Source organism: Augochlora pura, chromosome 3 (genome assembly GCF_028453695.1).
Source record: "Augochlora pura isolate Apur16 chromosome 3, APUR_v2.2.1, whole genome shotgun sequence".
Taxonomy (NCBI): Eukaryota; Metazoa; Arthropoda; class Insecta; order Hymenoptera; family Halictidae; genus Augochlora; species Augochlora pura.
Window position 1 is genome coordinate 25,730,479 of NC_135774.1, and position 13,683 is coordinate 25,744,161.

At 44.9% G+C, this 13,683-nt stretch overlaps 1 protein-coding gene across 1 annotated transcript in view; it reads right to left on the reverse strand.

Moving 5' to 3' along the window:
• Positions 1-13,683, reverse strand: part of LOC144479071 (colorectal mutant cancer protein) — a 74,100-nt gene that overhangs the window by 41,243 nt on the left and 19,174 nt on the right. Inside the window, exons 2-3 of the mRNA XM_078197573.1 lie at positions 10,212-10,441; positions 9,232-9,368 (exon numbers count right to left, since the gene is read on the reverse strand). Of these exons, the coding sequence (XP_078053699.1) occupies positions 9,232-9,368; positions 10,212-10,441 (367 nt within the window). The remainder of the gene's footprint in view (positions 1-9,231; positions 9,369-10,211; positions 10,442-13,683) is intronic.

Below are 13,683 nucleotides of genomic sequence, written 5' to 3' on the forward strand. Positions count from 1 at the left end.
GAGGACGCCGGCGTGCTGCGATTGTGGCGGCGCAATTAGAGGGACAGCGGCCTGGGTGTGGCTTCTTAATTAACTTCGCTAATTTCTCAATTAACAGGACGCCGTTTTCCGTTGCGGGGGCCAGCGCGATGGAGCCGCCGTTGGGTTCTCTGGTGGGACAAAAACCTTTAGGGACTAGCGAATTCAAATTCCGCTCGGCGAGGGCTGCTGGGAGTGGCTTTAATCGCCGTCCGAATTTCGACGCGTCCTCGAAACGATCTCTTACTAAAATAGTGGGTGACGGAGACAATGTCGACGGAATAAGTAACTTTTGTCTCAAGACATTTCTCCTATCTTGTAGAGCTTACGAATTATAGCGATAAAATGCAGAATTTTCGGATATTTGTGGGTTAATTTTCATCCCTTGTGGTAAAATTGCGCAAGAAAGATATTCGTAATTCATATAAAAATATCTGAAAATTTCTGAATTATTTTAATGTCCAAACTAAGTTGCGAAATTTCCCTTGCACTTTTGCATATGGAATCGAATCTCCTGTCTCGTACAATAATTATTTTCAACACTTCTTAAAATACAAACTGATCAAATAAAAATTGTCTCGCAGCGTGATATAACAATTTTTATTTGTGTTGCGAGAGCAAAGGGTTATACGCGGACATACGTAGACTGGGGGGTTGGTTTTATTGCAGCGACGTCCGAAATTGCGGGACTCTCCGAAAGGTGAGTTCCGTGTGCAATAAACGGGTCGCCGGTTGCGTTAATAAAGAAATAAGAGAGCCGTTAATTGCGAGACGGTTTCGAAGACAGGCGACGCAAGAGATCTCACGGCGTCGGAGCGCGTCGCCGCTGTTCGTACGTGTGCGCGAGAGCCGTGTGTAAAGGAAGCCTCTAGGCTTTATTGCGTCGCGCTCGCCGCCCGAAGAATTCACCCCGGAGCTCGGAGCTCGTAGACGCCGGCGGGGATGAAATTCTCGGGTCTGAGAAGACACTGCCGCCCCCGCCGGAAGTAAATATCCGGGGGAAGAAAAGGCGGGCAGGCGGCCGACCGTCGCGATAGAAAGTAACGATCGCGCTGCCCTAGAAAAACATCGTCCACGAGAGCCCACCCCCGTGTCTTCACCGACGCCCCGACGACAAGACGAGAAGAGACCTCGTCCCGTGATATTGGACGTCTGCGACATCGAATGAGACTGATTTTTATTGCCAATTACTGGCTACAGGGCCGGCGACCTCTAGATTGCAGGACAAAGGGTCTGCCCGCCCACACCCTTGAATTTCTTATAGCCATAATCGTAATAATAAATATGTACACACGTGCTCGTGGGAATGCTGGACGCTTGTTATGACGGAACGATGATCACTCGAGTGTCGTGCGTGCTGCGATCGCGATAAAAGATGGACAAAAGACGACGGAATCGACGGTGTCATTGCTCTCTCTCTCTCGTCCATCTTCGTTGCTCAAATGACTCGCTGTATGTGTCTTCTAGTTGACAAGTGGTAGAATTATATTAAGAATAATATTGTTAATATTAACGTGATAATATTATTTCATAATATTAAAAAAAGGGGCTGGTCAACTAAGAGAGTGATATGCATCATTACGTGCTGTGACTTTAAGTAGCAATATAAAATTAATTTCACTATTGTCGCGCAGAGTGCCAGATTGTGAACGTGGCATGTTGGCAGCAAATGTGTGAAGGTGCAAATACGTGAAATAATTGCAAATTTCCAGATGATAGGTGGACTCGGTCCGAGTCCGCGGAGGCGTGGCGGCCGCTATAATTTTTCGCGTGTCCCGAGCGCACGGAGCAGTTAGGCGACCGCTGCGCGGCACGAGATAAACCGAACACGGCTTATTAGAGATACGACAGATTGAATTAAGCAGCGCACGATTATGTGCGGCCGTTATCTCGCGGAGGACCGCGCGCGGCGCGATACAACTCGCGGAGCGAGGATTTCGCGAGGAACAATGGCGCATCGAGCGTGTAATCTTATATCGTGCGCCGGTATCGTTCCCGGGGCGAGCCGATAACTTTTATGAGTGCCCTATTGGGGTCATCGATCGATAACTCCTCCCGGGAAACTGTCCCCGGTGGTGGCCCGCAGAAATCCGCGGACAGAAATCCGCGACATCCTTGTCCGATCGGGGAACGATTGTTCCTGTTTATGGGCCGGGTCGGGCCGGGCCTCGTTCTGCGCGTGCTTTTACCGTGCCTCTAGTCCACGGTGCACGGTGCACCATAGAGCCAGGGGTGTCCAACCTCTTAGTTCCTCCGAGACGCATAAGACAGAAACGAGTCGGTTATAGCGTTTTAAAGGGCGTCTATATTTGTACTCGACTGTACCTACAGTCAGTCCCATGAGTATACGTAACCGCAGTGTTTATAAATGATATTTGTCGAGACCGAGTGACGCGTTGAAGATTTTAAAATACATATTTTACTGTAAATGGATACACGTATAAAGTTTATTTCTATCGAATTTCAACAGAATTGAGAATAAAGTAAATGTATCAATTTTAATTTTCGTGCTATATAATATTAATCCAGGAAAAAACAGTTTTCTTTTCTTCCATTGTCGTTTCACCTTATATTTTATTAAAAAGTCGCACGTTACTACAACTTTATTATTTTCTGCCAACGTTTTAACATTCCGCCGAATGACCTCGATGCTTTACTACTTGATCGAGAAGATTACTCGCACCGAATGCTACCATGCAATCTCAAAACCATCATTCGAGCCTCCGCGTTGTTCCACACTTGATTATAAGTTTTCTCGTTCTAGTTCTTCGATTGGTTTTCTCGAAAGTTTCACCAATTTTTTCCGGCGAGTCGGAATTCGACGATTTTGGAGGCGACAAAACGGGAGAAGTTGGAACATAGGCCCACGGGTTGCAGACCCACGCCGTACAGCATCGTCCTTCGCGATCGTTCGGCGAACGAAACATCGTATCGCAACGATAACTGTAGCAGCCGGCCGAATAGAACCTCGGCCGCTTGTTGAATTTCAAATTGACCGGCGCAGCAACGCGTCCGTTCAGTTTCCGACGCCTCGTTAAACTCCGTGCGGAATCGAGGCAACTTGGATTCAGTTTTCCAAGGAGAACACCGACTCTCCTCGACTCCTTCCGCTCCAATTTCGCCGAGGCCCCCGGACGAAGATTAAACCCGGCGAATAAAAGTAATCCACTCCTTAGCCGGAAACAATTTTCTCGCTCGCCCGCCAACTTCTGATACTCCTGTTTAATCAGCGAACACTGAATGCACACCGTTCCCCCGTGCGCTCCACGCCGCCTTTTTGGCCATCGAAACTTTAGCTTTCAGCTTCCCAACCGTTGCCTCTTGCACCATCGAATTCATTCTGCAACGCTACCTCTTGTCTAGTCTATTTCCGCGTCTGACCAGCGCCTGGCCTGTTCTACTTGTCGACGCACTTTGCATTCGCAGCACCGTTTACCTGGGATTTAATTAATCCTTTTGACTATTGAACTCGCGTGTTCGAATAACGTTGTCTAAGGCTGTCGGCTAACTTTTCATTGGATCCACCATGAGACAATGGAATATGACGTGGAATTGGATTATAGTAGTCTCGAATTTTCCCGAATCCCTGTTTCTCGCAATTGATGACGACAATTGTCAGGTATGGAAGCAAGATGTTTTTATATATACTGCACTATATCTTACTCTTTGTATTGTACTGTGATATATTTATTTTTATTGTATTCGTGTGATGACTATAAATTATTATCAGATAATTATCATTATAGGATACACCATCCTTAGAGGGACAGGAATAGCCAGTACACTACAGTTTGGGTACACCATGTTGAAGAGAATTAGTTGTAGATTTTTCAAACTCATTTTTCACAAAAAGAGGAAATCCTCGTTATTCGAAAAATTAATTGGCGAAATAATTCACGCATAATTCGAGTCAGCGTAGAAGCAGCAATTATGAAAACTTTATCTGGACGATAATATTCCGTCCGAATAATCAACCTTAAAGACGAATTCTCATTGCGCGGAGGTTGCTATCGTTTCTGCAACGGCAGCGGAGAAAAATCGCTTGTGGACCCGAGAGGTGCGAATCGACACCTGGAAATCGTTGTTATCGATTGACGGGCGGCTCCGGATCGTAGTCCAGGGCACGTATCAGCCGGAGAGGTTCTGGCAGGGGAGAGGTCGGTGAAATACGGTCCGGAAGTAGGTCAGCCGAAAGGGTTTCCGATGCGGCGAAGAAAATCGCGGCGGGTGAGCCGGAAGGCACGCGAGTAGGAGCGGCAGGATGCTAGACGGGGTGTCCTCGGGGATAACGGGGGCTCGTCGCTCGGGAAGATCGATCCCCGGACGTGGTTACCAACGGCAAGTTCCTCGCGGGTTTTGCGCGTGGATCACGCGAGCTGACGTAAGTACTCGGAGATTTGGTCGGGAGTTAAAGCTCGCTGGAAGCGGCGAGCTCCTCGAAAGTCGTTTGTTAGCGTCGCGACGGCAAAGTGCATTTCGTAATTCACCGGAAGTTTCAACCGGGGGCGCGGCGCCCGCTCTCTGTACACCGGGGTGAAACGCCGTTTGTGAAATCAAGGTCGTCGGCTGCGATTTTCATTGGAGGACGTGCCGGGAAATGCTTGACTAGCTCTGCCTCGCGATCTCAGGGAGTGGCTCTGCACCTGCACGCTTTGATTCGGCGAAGGTTCGAAATTATATACAATTGTTTGCTCTGGTTGTCTTCTAATTTTCTTGGATCATTTGTAAGAATCGAGATGAGAAATTCGATTCGCCAAGTAGAAGAGTATACATAATATACATGAAACAGTAGAGCTGGTTATTGTGTGAGTACACGAGTAAAACATTACATTTTCTCTCAAAAATGAATGGAATTAATTCTAGCCGAAAGGAAACGAAATACACAGTAATTGGTTACCACATTAAATCCTTCAGCATTTCCTTCAATGATATATAAAGATATAATCACAAAAATTTATTTAATTAATCAAAGATAATCCTATCACGTATTTTCGTCATTGCGAGGTCTTTCACATTTAATCTCAAAAATCTTACACGAAGTTCTCACACCCGTTAATTAACGAATAACAATAAAAATACTAACAATAAAAAGGGTATCAAAATCTGCGATCTAGAGCCGTAAAAATTCCGAAATCCTTCGGTCTGTCTCGCGGAATTAGCTACCACCTCTCCTAAACTGTTCCTCTCGGCCAAAGACGCTTTTACGAGCCGTTCTTGACCAAACAGATTTATCGCCGGGCGTACGATAATAAAGATCGGCGAAACCGCGGGACAAGCCAGTTTTAACGGTGGCAAGACGTCTTTGGGAGAGATGAGCGAGGCCCGATAAGCGAATTAATTTCCGGCGCGACTTCGTTTGCGTTTGTTTTCGCGCGATATCAACATGCGCGCGGAGGATTAACGACAGCGTTAGGTTCGTTTGCCGCGCTGCGTGTCGGCTGCGAACGCACCGACATGCGGCCCATTTCCATGGAAATTCTGGTCGCGGGTTAACGTCCGCGGCATCGTTTCTCCCGGTCAGGCCGCCGCGCCGCCTGGCACACCGGGCGAAAAGCCGACGGAAAATCGCGAGCGAGCCAGGCGGGTGGCTATCGGGGCTCGTAGGAGCCGCGTCTTGGTAGGCGTAATCATGCAAATTCGCCGCGCGGAAAGATAACGCGCTGCGGGGAGGCGAACCGTAATCCGCAGCGGCCCGCTGAATTTCTGCTTCCGCAGAAACGATCGGTTTGAGACCGAAACTTCGCGAAACTCGTGGTCGTGGAAATTCTGGCTACGGTCGGTTGTATTCTGTGTTTCGTACGTGGATCGCGGTAATTTTCATTCAATACGGTCTATTTCTTTCCGTGCCATCGTCGTTGCAAAATGTTGCAGATATTACGGTAACTCAAACCCTTATAAGCTTATAATCTTATTATATCTTTCGAATATTTCTGTTCGCTTTATCTCTGAATATGCGCACATAATCCGCTCTCCTCGTACAGCCAAGTACAAATACGTAATTGAAGAAATTCAATACGTTTTACCTTGTTAGGGTGAGTATAAAGCTGTACAAACTAAATATCTTATACCGACCACGATTGTCAGACTGCGGATTTTGTGAATTTATACTAAAACGGAATAAGTCATGTATAAAAATCCATGGTCCCACAATTACGAGGATTCAACGTGATTACCCTCGAGGATAAACGAGGATACTACTCCCGATCATAGTTTTCTGTAAAAGATCATACAAGGAAAATATCGAGAATCGTATTCTATTCCGATTTAAAAAGAACAGAATAACAGTAATGCTCAACAGATTATTATTACCAGAAATCTGTATTTATAATTATTAAAGGAATTAATAATCTGTCATTTTCGAAACGATACGTCACGCATGATCCTGGAAACGATCTGGAATATTATAGAGCAAACCGATGCAACTAGCGTAACAAGATCTCAACGCCTACCGACAGAGAGGATCGAAGGTGAGAATTTCGACGGAGACTGCTCCACTATTTCGTTCTAATCCTTCGAAACGTTCCCTAGAGACGGGTCCGCGCAACGCCGAAACGCTTTTCCCTCTTTTCGCGGGCACGGGCGACGTTCATATCACGCTCGTTCCCATGACCGGCAGACGACGGGAGATCCGCGCAACCAGTATTTAAAGCGCGAGACCGAAGAGCAGCTTGCCACAATGTTCGCGAAGAGAGAGAGAGAGACGGGAGAAACGAGTTTACGACACACGCGCGCACCGGACAAAGTAATCCGGGGCTGACTGCGCGAGAGCTAAGCCCGGGGAGAGTGTCCAGGAAAAGCAGCAGGATCCGGAGTTCCGTGACACACGAGTGTCCAGTTCAGGTAAGCTTCGGAAAGCCTGGTCTCTGGTCGTTAGAGAATCGCGAGCTGGAGAGCGTTGCTAGTCTCTTGGTCGTTAGTGCAATTTTATCTTATGAATGACGACGCATCGGGGGGCTAGAGCCTCCTACTTGCTTCTCCTCCTCTGCCGGCGTGGACAGTGGTTGAAACGACGAGGCGGTTAAGCTAAGAGATGAGCTACTGATTGGTCGCGTCTCTGTTCTATCGCTTCCTCTTTGCCTCCACACCCTTTCCCTAAGTGAATTCTATGAAAAGATAGCTGGCTTGCTGGGCGAAGGAATTAGGCCTCGATTGGTCTAATATAGCCCCGCGCCCTTCCATACAGATCTGGATAAATTTCACTTGAAATAGAAATAAGAAATAACTATTTGAAGTCATTTATTTCAGAACGTTATACAAGATAAAAATATTATTTCTTATTGGTTAGGTCTTCATTTTAAATTCGTCAAGAGAAAGAATGTTGAAAATGGTAATGAGGGAAGAGATTCTATTTTATGACACTTTCGCAACGATTTGTTTAAATTAACGTCCTTTTCACAAAGAAATAATTCACGAGATAATAACCAACGAAAACATTTTGTTTCATGAAATCTTCGCAATAATTCGCTTAAAGCGAAAAGGTGTAAACCAGTGAAAATCATTAAATCCAACTTCATAATAATTTCAATTGCAACGTTTAATTAGCACGACGATATTCAAAGAATAGAGTGCTAAAACCTAGTTAAAAATTAGTCACTCTCATGTGAGCGATCAGTTAATACGTCTACGTTGTAACCACGAATCGCATCTTCCCTCTCCAAACGACTCGCGATGAATTAGCAAGCGAAGTGACCCAAATCCAGCGCGGCCATGAATCAGCAATCGGGTTGACCAAAATCGAACGCGACAATGAATTAGCAATCGCGGTGACCGAGCACGAACGTGATTATCAGTCAAACAAGACGCAAGGCGCGACACCGAAGCGGCGCGAGGCTGCCTCGAGCCAGCGAAAACCGCAGGCAGTGGCGCACTTTGTGTGCAGCTCCCGCTGGCAAACTCGGCGCAGGTCTCCGCGCAGTTAGCTCGCCGCTGTTCCCGGTTTTTCGGTGCGGTAATGCACTGCGTAATAACGGTTATTTATAGGCAGTAAATGCCCCGTGCCATTCTGCCCGGCTCCCGTTCCCCCGCCGTCCTTTCCTCGCCGCGATAATTCCTCCGCCGGGCTTGGAATTCGGTCGACTTTTATTTCCCTTTTCGCTCGGGCTACCCGGCAGCTTGTTCCGGGAATCCTTTCCTGTCCGCTCGAATACGCCTCGCCGCCGAGGCGCGCCTCTTCCTCCTCGCGCGCGCTGCGAATCCGATTGAAAGCCGTGTCCCAGGCGATAACCGCGGGACAAGATACAACCCGCCGGGCTCTTTTCACGTTTCGGCGCTGAAACGCAGCGCGCGAGAGGGTGGCAGGAGAGGGTGGGTTGGACAAACGGCACCGCGATGGCGTCGACGTTATCGATCCCGCGGAAAACTGGGACGGTTTTAACGAGTCGCGATATTCGAGACTTATCCCGAAGGGACGAGGAACAACGGAGTCTTTGCCGGCTCCTTCTCGGGGAGATTTATTTTATCGCGACCCTCGGAGATGCGTTTTTAGAGACATCGGTAGCCTCGGATGCGCTTCTCGACGAGCGCGGATCGATCCGCGCTACTCCACGGACTATTTCTTCGGGCGAACGATACTGGAGGAGGAGTTGTTGATCTTGCGAGCGTAATTTCGAGAGGGTTCCACCCTTTGAACGCTATCGGGGTAAGTATGTTCTACCGATCTTTCATTAGATTTCTTCTTCATCTTCGGTCTTTCAACTCTTCGGGATCAGATATGTTAAAAACTGTCCTACTTTTTACTTAGCTTTCTACAAACGATGGGATGCATTTTAATACACCCAAGAAAGTTGAGGTAACCCATAGTTACACAGTCTAATATTTAGTTGGCAACGCTACGATCCAACGTTAATTTAAACAATTCAGAACGCATTAGGAAGTTGTTGGCGCGGTTGTGATTAAGGTCGGCGCTGCGGTGATTAAGGTAATTACGTGGATTTTTGCCTTCCATAACGATACGTTCCGTGCAATTTAAGTTCTTATTTCCTTTAAAATCATACGCCTCAAACAATTAAGAGATATAGATGAACTTAATTCCGCGAAACACCATATATTTTATTTCAACTCTTCTCTTTTCGTTTCGATTACCTGCTGGAGGTCGTCGAATTTAGGGCTTGTTTTTTTTTACTTTCGCGAGGTGCGATATCGCCAGCCGTCGTCTAGGTCCACTGATACGGGAATAGAAAAGTTTATTAAGCTTTAATAGTTCACGGGGCTCACCTTGTTCGCCAAGTCTAGCATATTTCCGGTCCCGCCAGCCGCTGCCTCCACTAGCTTCTGGAGGGTGTGGGGCTCCGGGGAGAGGTCCCGCGCGCCGCTGTCGAACTCCCAACTTTCATGCCGGCCCGATACGGTACCTGAACACACGGAGAATACCGTACCGTGAACCCGCGCCGAAAGTTATCGGCGATAATGGACACGGTTAGGGGATGTTTGATCGATAAATTCAGTTATACTTTCGTTAACCCTGCACTTCCGAACCGAAGGGGGTCCCTATTGTGCCGATCCTGCACTCGACTGAAGCGTTAATAAAAGCTATTTCGAGAGGTCAATTTAAATTTTTTAAATTTATAAAAGATTAGTGATCGAAGCTTGAGATAGTTTTGTTTCATAAAGAAACTTTTTAAGATGACAATTATTTTTGCGAGTTTTTTTTCATTGCTTTTCGCGATTCCCTATCAGAGGTAAAACTAATCTAGTAATTGTACTAGATTTTTTTAAAGAGGGAAATTGAGATTGTAATTCACTGAAAAATTTGTTTCTGAGATAAAAAATATTTTAGCAATTCTCACGTAGCTATTTTCCTTTTTATTTTCCATTTCCTCCAATTAAAGATAAAAATACTGTGCTAATCTAGAGCATCTATAGAGATATGCATTATACAATAATTCTTCCTTGCTTATTTAGCCTATAATTACTAGTCAATTTTGTATTTTATTCCTATAATTCGCGAACTGTACGAAATAGAAAAATATCCTCAAACAAAGGTTACATTTTTTATCCAAATCAGCCATATGGTATACGATTTATGTTTAAACAATTGGAGAGAGTTATAAACAAATAATAAATAAATACTTGCACCATGTTATCGAAAGACCTCAATTTCCAAGTGACTGAGAATAAATGGACCACCGAAAGCGGTCATTAAGTTAGAGCAAACACTCTAATTTTCGCGGAGTTAGAGGATTGCATCGACTCACCGAGACTGTTGTCGCTGCTGGTAGGCAGGTATTCCGGCGTGTGGGTGTGGTGCGAGCTAGTTCGATGCCTGCCGGACCTGAGAGCCTCGATTTCCGGTCGCAGTGCCAAGCGCCGCCTGAGGAACTCTTGATAGGAAATGCGACCGTGCTCGTCCGCCCCTAATTCCCTCATCAACTCCTCCACCGAGTTCTCGAGGTTCAGTTCCCTGCATACCGTCAGCAGATCCTGGCTGAAATGTAAAAACAGAAGAATGCTCTTTACTCGTCCAGGAAATTACGTGATCAACCGTAATTGTCGCGCAGCTTCGCCTACTCGACGCTGCTAGCCCGTCTTTTTAGAGGGGATACCGCGAGGAATGCGGACCTGGATGATCTCGGACTGCGAATCGTCGGGTAACTTCGTTTCTCGAAGTGCTAATCGATGCAAACTGCGATTAGATGGAAGATCGATCCGCCAATCGACGAACCTGCTACGATCTCTAGAGATTGTGCGAATTAAACTCTGTAGTTCATTCGATGGCGATCGATTATGATTTAAACGTAGTGCTGCGTCGATCTTTAATTAGTACCCTACGGTGTTCTAATCAAGATTACAACTTCCTGAATCAGACGCGCATAAAAATCTGCAGTTCATAAATTCTATTAATGAGATAAAAGATCCGAGATCTTTCTAAGCAATAAAGATAGATGCCACATCTATCTTACTTTTAAATTTTAACTACATTTTTTATTTTATTATTTTTTTTCGAAATTCATCACTTTCTATATCTACTCCGAGTAACAGTGAACCGTGTAAAAAGAGAACAAATAATCGTGGGACCGTATCAGAAAATATAAACAACTTATAAGTAAACGTGTTAATGGAGTGTAACGATGTGTGCGATGATTTTAATTACGCGTTGTCACAAGCATTTTTTCATGCTATCGTCGAATAAGTATAAATTGACATTTTTAAGAAGCAGTTTCGATGTTAAGGTGATCAAGAGAAGCGTAAATCCGCGTTGGTGGGTGTTTTATCTGTGCACAGCGCACACGGATAAACACCGCAAGATGGAAGACACTTTGCGGGAAGTGTGAGAGACACGTTCATTCGGTGGTCGAGGCGGGTTAATTAAAATCGTCGGTGACTATAAAACGTTTCCCCCCCCCCCCCCTCAACGTTCCAACGTTCCGATGTCCCTCTTAATTTTCGTTGACAGCGGGACGGGGGTATCGGCGGATTAAAACGTCAGCGTCGGGTTCGGGCGAGAATCACGCGGAAGACGGACATGCAGGCTCGATCGATATGGAATGAAAGATTGTCTCGCGCGGCGGACGAATATTCCGGTAAAATCTGCTAAAAGAGATTCTGCACGGCAGCCGCTTTTTTCAAATAAAATTTCACACGCGGGCCGCGCAAACATTTACCGAAAATTTTTTCGCTTACCGACGAGTTTTTCTTGACAAAATTATAAACGAGTATGCTTAGGGTCGTTGATACTTTTATTTATCAACTGTGTCAATAAATTTGTTTCATTGAAACAAGTGAATATTTTAATTAATTTTTGGAAAGACTAGATTGTCCAATGATAATATTTAAAATCCGGGAGCAAACGGAACTGGACTTGGTTAATTCTGTAGAATGCACGCACCGTTTTTATGGCAAAATGATGAAATTGGCATAAAATTCATAAATTGGCATAGACATTACAAATATATTTTTATTTTAATAAAATTCTAATAAGAATATTATCTCGCCCGAGTAAGTTCGATTTAGTTAAATCTTTTATTTTCACTGGAATACCGTTGCCGCATTATGTACAATAATTCCACGAAGAAATAGCGGATTCATGTCTCATAAATATTCCCGCGTAAAATATTTAATATCGCAAATGGGACAATATAGATATTGAATATTTTATATATTTTCACGTTCTCAGATAAAAATCTAATAAAGTAGGCTATCAACTGCCTAGGGAAATAAATTTAATGCAGGACAGGGACTCGCGGCACCGCCTCTCTCTCTCTCTCTCTCTCTCTCTCTCTCTCTCTGTTCGACTTTCCACCGTTCACCGATTAACATTACATTTGCAGACGCTGATTGCGTACCTACATTTATTAACCCTCCAATGGTACCCTCGAGTCTTTCGTGACCCCAGCAAGATCTTCTATACACTCGATCTCACTAATGTATCGCCAAATAATTGTGAACACCGAGTTCTTAAGAGAAAACGTATAATAATAAATAAACATCATAGAGAAAGATGAACGACACTTAAGATAATAGATATACTTCAATTCTTACTAAATTTAATTTTTCTTAAATAAAGTAGAGTCTTGTTAAATCAGATTATTAATGCAAATTTTTATATTGTCAAACCTGTATAAGCGCCGAGAGTTAACAACTATTGTAATTATCTTTCAGAAGCAATTCCGTTTCCAGATTCCCCAATTCAAAGCATTTTTATTGTTCCTCTTATTTACGACAACTCGCCAGACGATGGAAATTCTATGAAATATTAATGTTAGTAATTTCGTTCAGCAGGTGTCGAAAATTACCTATAAAAATTCTCATAAAGACAAAATGATTTAAACAGAAATTAGATTTTTAGATCAAAATTTATCATAGCGAATGATGCATTGATTCTATCGCGTTCTAATAATCCTGGAAAAATTCAGTTCATTTGAAAATATTACAATAAAAATTCGATAAATCCTTTACTCACTAAAATCTACGAATACAAGTAGATCTAAATATATAAAAATATAAAAATTGTCTGATTCTAAAAGGGTTAAGAATTAAAGTCGTACACCGTCATCGAAGTTCAAGTGCAGCGACACAGAGAAGACGATCGCGTGAAAAATATCGATTCCCATAACAATTGAACGTAATAATCTTTCCGCGAAGCGCGAGCAATGCGACGAGGGACTGAAAGCTCGCGAAACAGAAGAAGAGCGGGAATCGTCGCGACAGTACGGCGATCATCGTAAAACGGTGTTTTACGATTGTTGAGAATGCTGGAGCGAATGCATAGTTTGCATTGTAAGAAAATCCCGCCCTAGGAAAAAACAAAAGAGAGAGAGCGCGAATAGCGACCGCGGCGACACGCGATCGCATTGAGAAGACCACGTGCAACGAGAACGTATCGCTTCCTCTCGTCCAGTGCAATAAAGAAGTATTCTGTGTGTTTTCCGAGTAATTATTTCCCCGTTAATAAGTTCGAACAACGATCGCGGCCAAGCCCCACGGGTTAAGCCGTTAAGCCGAACGTAACAGGTACCTCTCTCTGTTAACCCGAATCCGCTTTCACGGATCCGTAGGAATCAGCCTCGCGTCTCGAGCCACCCCCGCGCGGCCGGTAATTCGCGCGGATGCTCGTTCGTTCGTAAGATCTCGAGTGGCCGCGCTACGTGGAAAAGCTTAACCGCTTCTTTTCCCGGCGTCGGCTCCGCGCGATCCGAGCCGCGGCAGCGAGAAGCATCTCCCGGGGAT